This window comes from Chelonia mydas, chromosome 3, assembly GCF_015237465.2.
Source record: "Chelonia mydas isolate rCheMyd1 chromosome 3, rCheMyd1.pri.v2, whole genome shotgun sequence".
Lineage (NCBI taxonomy): Eukaryota > Metazoa > Chordata > Testudines > Cheloniidae > Chelonia > Chelonia mydas.
The window spans coordinates 126,716,214-126,727,045 of record NC_057851.1 but is presented as its reverse complement, the minus strand read 5'-3'; the positions used below and the strand labels follow the sequence as shown (position 1 = coordinate 126,727,045).

At 42.8% G+C, this 10,832-nt stretch overlaps 1 protein-coding gene across 3 annotated transcripts in view; it reads right to left on the bottom strand.

The window, feature by feature from the left end:
* Positions 1–681: 681 nt before the first annotated feature.
* The window catches only part of ABCB10 (ATP binding cassette subfamily B member 10), a 36,353-nt gene continuing 26,202 nt past the window's right edge, over positions 682–10,832 (bottom strand). For 2 of the 3 annotated variants that reach the window (XM_007071053.4, XM_043543288.1), the window contains exons 9-13: positions 10,721–10,800; positions 8,384–8,564; positions 8,055–8,098; positions 5,202–5,236; positions 682–4,344 (exon numbers count right to left, since the gene is read on the bottom strand). In XM_007071053.4, the coding sequence (XP_007071115.2) occupies positions 4,089–4,344; positions 5,202–5,236; positions 8,055–8,098; positions 8,384–8,564; positions 10,721–10,800 (596 nt within the window). In that variant the 3' untranslated portion in view covers positions 682–4,088. The remainder of the gene's footprint in view (positions 4,345–5,201; positions 5,237–8,054; positions 8,099–8,383; positions 8,565–10,720; positions 10,801–10,832) is intronic. The other variant, XM_043543287.1, reaches the window with a different exon arrangement.

Below are 10,832 nucleotides of genomic sequence, written 5' to 3'. Positions count from 1 at the left end.
TTTGGCTTTTGAAGTTGGACAGGCTGGTCATCTTATTTAATGTGTACAGCAATCCAAGAAATGTGTCAAGTATGGAATAACTACATTGAGGGAGTAAGTAAATGGGAATTTTTTTTTAAGCGTTATACCACAGGAAACAGAGCCATATTCCACTTTCAGAGTTTTGAACAAGATTTCCATTAAATTACATGGGAGTTCTATGCACTCTCATTCAGTACATCACCATTAGTGTTCTAAATTTCAAGTCTTCGGAAGAACTGTTTAATCAGTCTTTGAAATGATCAAAGTTCTTGTTACATCATTATGAAGCAGTATGTCTTACCAGGAGACGACAGATGCAATACATTTTTTCTTTATAAATTTTAATTCAGGATACAAAAAAATTACAAAAAACAACTGAAGAGGGCAATGCTGGAAAATGCGATCAGTGAGTATAACAAACAAGTTCAATTTATATAGGGTGCTACAGTGCACTATTCAGATACTCTAACTAAGCGTGGCCCATTTTTCTTCATAAGACCACATTGAATTAGCAGACTGGATGAAATAAAATTGTCCTTGGCAAAGCAAGTCTGTCAATAGTGTCTCGGATGCACACTAACAGTTTGCTGGGTTTAGCCTATACCAGCAACCACTGAAGGTTCCCTTAGTGAACCAGAATGCAATACTGTGAGCATTTTAAAAAACACACTGGTTTTCTTAGCAGAAAGATTAAATCTCCCTACAAAGCCTCAAAGCTGAAGAATTGTATTGTTGAAGCTTGAACTAGTAGGATTGCAGTGATATAAGACAAAAATGTGCAGAACTTCACAAGCTACGCTGTATTGGCCACATACAGTACTCCCAACACGCGCTGCAGGATCTGTGGATTGGGCACCTACCCACAATGCAAATCACAGCTCCCTGCAGCAGTTGCATGGTGGCTATGGTATATACCTTCTCTTTTCAAACTGGCTAAACTTTTCAAAAAAGCCTAAGTGACTTAGGAGCCCAAATCCCAATGACTCTCAGGGCTTGTTTATAGGAACACTTAGTTCGTGGCAAACTGGGGTATAAATCTACTCATGCTAGCCTGCCACTTACTAGCCTGCCACTTACATCTGGACCCTGCTGCCACACACAAAAAGTTCTGCAATGCACTTGAATGTAGGCCCATTTCAAAACAGTATAGATTGTAAGAGTTCCATGGTGCACTTTAATCTATGCTGTTTTGAAATGAGAGTAGATTAAAGCACACTATGGAACTTTTACAGTGTGGCAGCAGGGTCCACACAGACACCTAGTGCACAGTTTATGAGCTCATTCTGCACCTTACCTGGGAATGATTACTAGTAATGGTTTTTAGGAACAAGCCCATCGTTTGAAAGGGTACATAGAGAGAAATAATGGGTAGGAAGTATTGAAGTTAAAGCATTCTCTGTCAGCATTTTTAGCCTGCAGTAGTTTTTAGAACTGTTTTTAATGTTTCACACAATGGCATATAGGGTTGCCAAATTTCTAAATCGCACAAAACCAAACACCCTCGCTCTGCCCCTTCCCCGAGGCCCCACCCGCTGCTCACTACATTCTCCCTCCCTTAGTGGCTCACTGGGGCAGGGGCTTGGGAGACAGTGAAGGCTCTAACTGGGGGTGCAGGCTCCAGGATGGGGCCAGAAATGAGGGGTTTGGGAGGGGGCTCCAGGCTGGGGCAGGGAGTTGAGGTGCAGGAGGGGATGAGGGCTCTGGCTGGGAGTGCAGACACCAGGGTGGGACTGCGGATGAGGGATTTGGGGTGCAGGAGGGGGCTCCAGGCTGAGGCTGAGGGATTTGGAGTGCGGGAGGGGCCTGTGGGTTGGAGCAGGGGGTTCGGGTGCAGAAGGGGGCACAGGCTCTGGGATGAAGCGTTCAGGATGTGGGAGGGGGCTCTGGGCTGGGACAGGGGTGGTGAGGGCTCCAGCTAGGGGTGCAGGCTCTGGGATGGGGAATGAGGGGTTTGGGGTGCAGGAGGGGGCTCCAGGTTTGGCAGGGGGGCTCAGGGCTGGGGCATGGGCTTACCTCGGGCAGCTCCCAGTCAGCGGTTCAGCAGGGCTAAGGCAGGCGCCGTGCCTGTCCTGGCACTGCACTGCGCCCCGGAAGCGGCCAGCAGCAGGTCCAGCTCCTAGGCAGGGGGACCAGGAGGCTCCGCGTGCTGCTCTCGCCTGCAGACACCGTCTCCGCTGCCCCTGCTCCTGCTCCCACTGGCTGCAGTTCCCGGCCAATGGGAGTGCGGAGCTGGTGCTCAGGGTGGGGGCAGCGCACAGAGCCCCATGTCCCCCAGGCCTAGGAGCCAGACCTGCTGGCTGCTTCCGGGGCACAGCGCGGTGCCAGGACAGGTAGGGAATAGCCTACCTTAGCCTCGCAGCACTGCTGACTGGACTTGTAATGGCCTGGTCAGCAGTGCTGACTGGAGCTGCCAGGGTCCCTTTTCGACTGGGCGTTCTGGTCAAAAACTGGACACCTGGCAACCTTAATTATTGGCATAACTAAGGTAGAAAGTAAAATACTTAGAGCTTTTCCTCCTAAAACAGGGACGCTTAATAGTCGATGCTGAAAAGCTCATTGTCTGGTACATTCCCCTCCTCCCCCCACCACCTGCTCTCTCCCTCATTTACCCCAAGCTGTTCCTGAAATGTATAACTGCAGGCAGCTGCAGTACACCATTCTCAAACATACATTTTACTGAAGCCTTACCCTGTACTAGGAAATTCACCCGCTGCTTACAATTGTTTTAACAATGCATAGGCTTACGCCAGCATAGACTGCTCTGAAGGTGAGTTGCAAAAGAATGTTTTTTTAAAATTGGCTTTGGACTTTTGTTTATTTCTTCACAATGAATAAAAAAGGTCTGCACTAGAAGTGGGGGGGGGTTTTTTGTTTGTTTTTTTGTTTTGTTTTTTAAACTTAAGTATCAAGAACATCAGATTTGGTCCTGCTTGATTTTGCTGGTGCTCTCACACTTTTGTGTACTTCTCCTTAATTGAAGGGGCAAGCGTTTTGCATATTTAACAGGGCATCTTTTCACCCAAGCATTCAGGTAGTCATGGGAGTTAGGGGAGTGTTAAACACTGACTAAACATTCCCTCCCCTCTCAGTTGCTCAAATGTCAGTCTTTTATTGTGACTCTGGTTTCCCCAGAGTCTTCATAGCTAAATAAGACTTGAATTTCTAACAGACAATAGAAAAAAGTTGTAAATAAAGCTTTGAGCATTATTTATATACCCTTTACGTGGGGGCAAAAAAGTGCAAAAGCCCACTGTTTGTTCCTTTAAAGGTCATCTTTAGAGTGTAATGAAAGTAAAGACCAGAAGAATACAGAAATGCGGAGATGCATGCAAATTTCAGAATTTTCTAGTACAAACTAATGTTTAGCAGCAATTCTGCTCCCTTTGCCCTAGCTGTAAAACCTGAAGCTCTCAAGAGTACTACTCCCCATCCAAGCTTCCAAATAATTTAAAATAACTTCTGTTTATAAATAATTATCTACAGTTACTGCAGATGGTGATTACACCCCTCAACTTCCAGTTTTATTTTGAAAAGGAAGAGAAAAAAGCAGCATGTGAAAAAGGAGACTGAAGAGTTTTTCCTATGCCACTACTGTCACACAATTCTGAACTTCAGTCTTTTAAAGCCAAAGTACAGTGACAAGCCCAGAAAGCAAAAGGCCCCTGATATGCAAGAGATGGTGGTGGTGAAATTACCAGGTTCTGGATTTCTAATTTCCCTAAAATTAGGAACTTGCTTGAGAATAGAGTTTAATGCACTGTATAGCAATGAAGTAGAGAAAATGCCATACTGAATCAATTAAGTTACGACAAAGCAGAAGAATCTATACACTTTGAAAACAAATTCAGTGCTGTGGACATTTAAAAAGTTACAATAATTATTAAAAATCTCTGAATAAAAAGTTTAACACATCTAAGTTTCAAAATGATACTTTGTACACTTTGGAAAAAATATAACATTTACTTTACATAATGAGAAACAAAGTTATATTCTTTGTCCTCTGTAAGTTTCTATTCTTTATATTTCCTTTCATATATTTTCTTTTAAAAATTCCTTTTGTCTGGATTTTACACATTTAATGCAAAAGTTTTACTATTCTGAAGAAAAGCTTGTTTCTTCATTAGCTTCCTGAAAAGTCCATTTGGATTTGCAAGAAGTTCCTCGTGTTTTCCACATTCAGTAATTCTGCCTTGATCAAGAACTGCAACAGAATCAGCATTCTGAATAGTAGACAGACGATGAGCAATAATTAGGACTGTCCTCCCTTCCATAAGCCGATCTAGAGCTTCTTGCACTAGATACTCATTTTCAGCATCCAAAGCACTAATTCAGAAGAAAAGAAAAAATCAGTGTCACTGTTCTCTAAAATCAAAATAGCCTGGTCTCCACTAGGCTTCTTTCTCTAAGCTCTCCCATCATTGCCTTTCCAACAGGGTAACAATGGTGGAGTTGCTAGTGGAGACAAAAGTGCTGGCAGCTGCCAGCATTTTAAGCACCGAGTCATGTAGACTCATTGTGAGCAGAATGAGTTGACTTGGTGCTTACAATACTGGCAGCTGCCTGGAGACCTCTCTGCACTAGGGGTGAAATTCTGACTCCACTGAAGTCAGTAAAGCTCCCACTGACTTCAGTGGGGCAAGGATTTCACACTAGAGCTCCTACATCTGTTACCATTAATGAAGCTGAGCCAGTGGTAGCAATGGTGAGAAATTTTTAGTGGAAAGGTCTAGTGCAGACAGTATGCATCCATCCTGAGTATGCATACTGCATATCACACACACATACACCCCTGACATTTAACACTGAATAACTTACAGAAACAAGTGGATGTAGTGTACTTATACCTATCCACTCAGGACTTGCAAACATTAATATTTTCATAAAGTAGAGATACAAAAACCTTTGAGATTGTGTACTGTTTTAGTATTCATGTAAATCACAAATATTTCATAGGAGTTAAATTTTATTTAATAAGGAATAACGTACCATCTGTTGCACTTAATCTAGTGGCTTTCATCAGGGCATCATTAAGTATTTTTCCATTTAATTGATGGGGAAAAAAAGTTAAACGACTTGCCCAAGGTCACACACAGACAGGAACAGAACCTACATCTCCTGACTCCAAGTCTCCTGCTCTAATTATAGGATATTTGCTAGCTTCACTTTAATTTATTCCTTACCTTGTTGCTTCATCTAGAAGAAGAATTTTAGGATTCTGAAGGACAAAGTAAAATTATAATTAAAATCAAATTTATACAACACCTGAAGGATACACATTCTATTTATGTATAAAAAATTCACAAACAGGACTAAAACTACAAGCAAGATTATTTGCCTCATCAGAAGACTTGAATATAACATGAGATTCAGTAGGTAATAAGTCTAGACAGTGTGACAGGGTCAGGCCAGATGGCTACAACAGAGTGGTCGAAGGTAGATACATTAGTTCCAGGTTAAGCAGGTCCCTTTTCCCTGGGTAAAACAACAGGGACTATTCCAGAACACTCAGGAACTTTCTAGAACTAATTAAGGCAGGCTAATTAGGACACCTGTAGTGAACTGGGAAGCTGCTAGAATTAATTAAGGCTAATCAGGACACCTGGTTTAAAAAGGTTCTCACTCCAGTTAGTGAGGTGTGTGCAAGGAGCTGAGAGCGAGAGAGTATGCTGCTGGAGGACTGAGGAGTACGAATGCTACCTGGCATCAGGAGGATGGTCCTGTGGTGAGGATACAGGTGGTGTTGGGAGGAGGCCATGGGGAAGTAGCCCAGGGAGTTGTAGCTGTCACACAGGTGTTACACAAAACACTATAGACAGCTGTGATCCACAGGGCCCTGGGCTGGAACCCGGAGTAGAGGGCGGGCCCGGGTTCCCCCCCAATTCCCTATTGCATACAGGAGGAGTTGACTTAGACTGTGGGTCCCACCAGAGGGAAAGGTCCCTTGCCTGTCCCCTGACCCACTAGATGGACCAGCAGAGACCGTGGGGATTGTTCTCCCTCCTTTTCCCCATGCTGGCCAGTGATGAGGTTATCTGAGTGAATGGCAGATTTGAGCCACAAAAGTGGCCAAACTGAGGGCTACTGTGAATCTCTGAGGCGAGCAAAATCCGCCAATAAGCACAGGGCCCATGAAGGTAGAGGAGGAACTTTGTCACAACAGTAAAAGGACAGAATATAAATAAAAATCACATCTTATTTTTTCACCTATTACTGTTACTTTAACACCTAAGATCACGATTACAAAGATTATAGAAAAAAAACTCATCTTTTCAGTTTGTTTATTTTGTGCATTTGGCAGCAGTTAAGGGTCAATTTCACTGTTTCCCCGACTGTGAGAGTCTTTCATGCTGGTTCACCTATCGTTTGTTTACAAGCAGTCTCCCTCCTGTTACACATGAGCATAACATTCATCTTGCACCTGGGAGACAGCAACTTCCTAGGTGGCTGGAATGCACCAGGCCACTGAGGGTATGTCTACACAGGCGATTGGAGGGGTGGGGGGGAAGAGTGGCTGGCTCACTTGGGTTGCGGGACTTTTTCATTGCTGCATAGGCTACCAGGCTTGGGTTGGAGCCGGAGGTCTGGGACCCTGCCACCTCACAGGGTCCTAGAGCCCAGGCTCCAGCCTGAGGCCAGAAGTCTACACAGCAATGAAACATTCCCACAGCCTGAGCCAGATGATGTTTTTTCTTTGCTGTGTAGACATACCACTAGAGGCCAAGAACACACACTGGAAATGTAAAGAACCATAGTATACTGTGGAATTGCCTCGGCATGTATTTCCAAGAACTATTCCAAAACCAGACTGAAGAAGCAGAAGAGATTTAGTTAAAAACACAAAAGGAACAATGCAATTTGCATTTTAACACCACATTCTTCCTTCATCTCTCTCCCGCTCTGCCAGCGGTTGACCCTCCATCTTGTAGAGGATTGGATGCAGCTCAACTTCCTAAAGCAACGACAAGTCTTTAAGAGTATGTCTACACTGCAATTAAAAACCCACAGCTGGCCTGTGCCTGTGTGCAGCACTTGATCTGCGGGACTGTGTAACTGCAGTGTAGATGTTCTGGCTGGAGTCTGGGCTCTAGAACCTTGTAAGGATCCCAGAGTTCAGGCTTCAGCCCAAATAGGAACATCTACATCACAACTAGACTGCTGCGCAGCCCCGAGCCCCGGGAGCCCGAGTCAGCTGGCACGGTCCAACCATGGGTGTCTAATTGCAGTGCAGACACACCCTAAAAAACACAATTTGTGATCATCTAAAATGCTAAAAACAAAGCGAACACCAAACAGACTATGTTAAGATGGAATCTATTAGTGTGCATTACTAGGAGTAATGAGGGTCCACTGGTGTTGAAATCTATGAAAAGTACTTTATAGATTCTAGGCATTAAAATAAAGGCTCCCGTCCTCTGGTCGACAATCACCAGAACTTACAGGCTGACTGAAAAAGAATTATCTTCTGAAGACAGTCAACTCACCCCAAACCTCACTCTCCTTCATAAAAGGCATGGAGTTTCTATTCTTAATGACATCAATGGGTTCCCCCAAAAGACATGGGAGAGCTATTGGTTTGTATTCTACAGAAAAGTCAGCAAACCAAGGTTTTTATCCAAAGTGACCTGCAAGCTATAATTAGCAGCACCATGAATCTGGCTGGAAACCAAGTTGTGCAAGGACATTGACACCATATTCAAAGTGGAAATCATCCCTGGCTCTTGAGCAAGGCTTATTAAGTGAACCATTCTATCTTGGCCTACAGTCTTCCTTACAGAGTGGCTCTAGTCAGAGTCTAACCACAGGAAAAAGAATGCATCAGGCATAAGAGCAATTAAAGGGCGGTAAAACTTGAAATAAATAAGTTGCCTTAACCATCTCTCTCTTCCTCTTCCAACTTCCTCATCAATATACAGAATTTTGAATATTTCAAAAGATATTTTGAAAAGATTCACTCCCCCAATGAAAGACTCATCCCCTCCTTTTCCTTCTTGAAATAATTAAATAAAGAATAGCTACCTGTTTTTTAAGCTTACCTTGAGCAGCGCTCGAGCAATTGCAATTCGTTGTTTCTGCCCACCTAGGATAAAAGTTTTACTAAATTAAACTGAAAGGTAAAATAGAAGAGGTTCTGATTGTAACTGAAGATCTAAACAGACTGTAACTAGACATGAACTGATCTCTGCTAGTTACTGAAATGGATTTTATGTTGGGGGAAGAAGGGATTAAGTGCTTAGGACAACAGTACTCCAACAAAAGCTACTGATCAATAAAGCAAGCTGGATAAAGCCATTTTTTTTTGTTCCACTGTGTCAATCTTTCTCTCTCTCTCTCTTTTTTTTTTTTTTAAATATGTCAGGTATACCTGAAAGGAGAGTGCCTTTTTCTCCAACTGAAGTGTGGAATCCTTCTGGAAAGTCTCTGATAAAATTGGCAGCATTAGCTATTTCAGCAACTTTCTGGATTTCTTCAACAGTTACCATAGAAGGGTCCTCAGCTCCATAGGCAATATTTTCAGCAATAGAACAGGAGAATAGAATTGGTTCCTGATAAATGCAAAAACATAGCTCATATGGTATATCTATAGTACAAGTTTTCTTAATAAATCTCAAGTCCCTTTTATAGGATCAAGTAGATGACAGAGTTTTAAGATTTATTGTACACTTTAATATTTTTGGGTTAATGAATAATGCCACAATTATTTTAACATTGAGGTCAGAGGTCAAAGGTAAGTCCATATTATAAAATTTGAAAACTTTTCAAATGACACTTTACATGACCATTGACTCCTAATATTCCAGGAGGTTTCCAAGGCTATCTGTTCATTCAGAAAACCCAAGTTTCTAGGATACCAGGTATATCATTCTTCGCTGCATCTACAATCATCTCTTCTTCTTAAGGCTATCTACATTGTGTGTTCTGTGTACAGAAACAGCAAGAAAGTGTAAACACAGGCAGAGGAAATAGCAGGTAAGAAATGATGTACAGTGAGAAGGTGTTCAGGACAAGATAAGACTGCTCTCTGTATGAAACAGAAAGGTTTCATATTGTAACTTATTATTGGTAACTCAAAACTGGACAAAGTGAGATTTTTTAAAATCAAGAAAAACTAAATGTTGACATGCCTACAAGGAAAAGAGATTCTTCCTACACGAAGGATATTCGGTGCTACTGTCTTGCAATACAGATGATGATTTGGAATGTGAAGTACATTTGGATTAGAAAAATAACTGGGCTGCAATACCCCAGTTAGCTAGCCAGCCAGTCATGTTATGAAGACTTTCTGTAAAAAGACTGTACTACTTTCAGACTGGTTTGGTGGCTTCTCTTTAAGGGACAACTGAATGTGTACTTCTGCACCTTTACCATGGGGGGCAAGAGAAAAGGAAGTGCCAACAGTGTCATAATAGCATGCCTGCATAATGGAAATAATTGTGTAAGCAAGGAAGCAAAAGGATTAGATAATAGAAAGTAAGTTTTCAAAGCAGCATGTAAGCACAGGATTGTGTAACTTTGATTAATATTAATGGGACTCATGGAGCTAAGCAGTCATGCATATCTGCAACGTTAGCCACTGGAGGTCCTTTCTTGACTCTATTTATTCATAAGAGTCCCAAGAAAATCAAGCAACTTATGTTCTAAGTTGTGAACCATGTACTTTCCAGTCCTCTACACCAGCGTTTCTCAATGACCAGTCCATGGATCGGCGTTGGTCCCTGAGATCTCCCTAACGCAGTTTAGGAAGACAGCAAGCTGGTCCTTGGTATCAAAAAGGTTGAGAAACACTGCTCTACACAAGAGGTATTTTACCAGCAATCACTATCTTTCAGGAGCTACTTACCTAACCTACACAATCAGACACTTGCAGACCACAGAACAAGCAGTTTGGGACTAATTGGGAATTTACCATTTTAGAATATAGTATAACATGACAGTGACCAATTAATGCTTATAAGGGCAAGAGGGAGTTTCTCCCTTTTCGTGAAAAAACAAAACAAAGGGCTTGTCCACAGGGAGACTTAAAGGTCTGTAGTGTAGACCAGTTCTATCAGTATAACTACCTGAACGACACAGTTATTCCATCCTAACCTCTTGGGTAGACAGTGCTATGTTGGCGGGACAGTTTCTCCCATCTACATAGCTACTGCCTCCCAGGGAGGTGGATTAACTATGCCGACGGGAGAGTTCTCTCCTGTCAGCATAGAGCAGTGGTGGGCAACCTGCGGCCCACTAGGGTAATCTGATTGCAGGCTGCGAGACGTTTTGCTGATGTTGACCAGTTCTGGGAGCTGTAGGGGGCCGTGCCTGTGGACAGTCAACGTCAGCAAAACGTTTCGCGGCCCGCAATCAGATTACCCTGATGGGCCGCATGTGGGCCGCAGGTTGCCCACCACTCGCATAGAGTGTCTTCATTAAAATGCTAGAGCTGTGCTGTTGCAGCGTTTTAAGCGTAGAGTTGCCCGTAGTGTACGGCAAGTCGGGGTGTGAATCTACAATGCAGTACAAAATTTTAGTATGAGGTAGCAGGGTCCACATGACTAGTTAGTGCATGACAAGTTAGTGTGCTGTAGAGTCTCACCCCAGTTTGCCGCACACTAAGTGTCCGTGTAAACAAGTCCTTAACTGTACAAAATTAGAAAGAGAGACAGTAGTAACTGATTACTCATTTCTTCCTTCACACAGAAATTCCCCTCTTCCTTACCTGACTCACTGTTCCAATTTTAGTCCTGTACCAGAGTGGATTCAGTTGACGGATATCAATGCCATCAACGGTGATAGAACCTTAATTTAAGAAACATTAAGTTATACAGGAT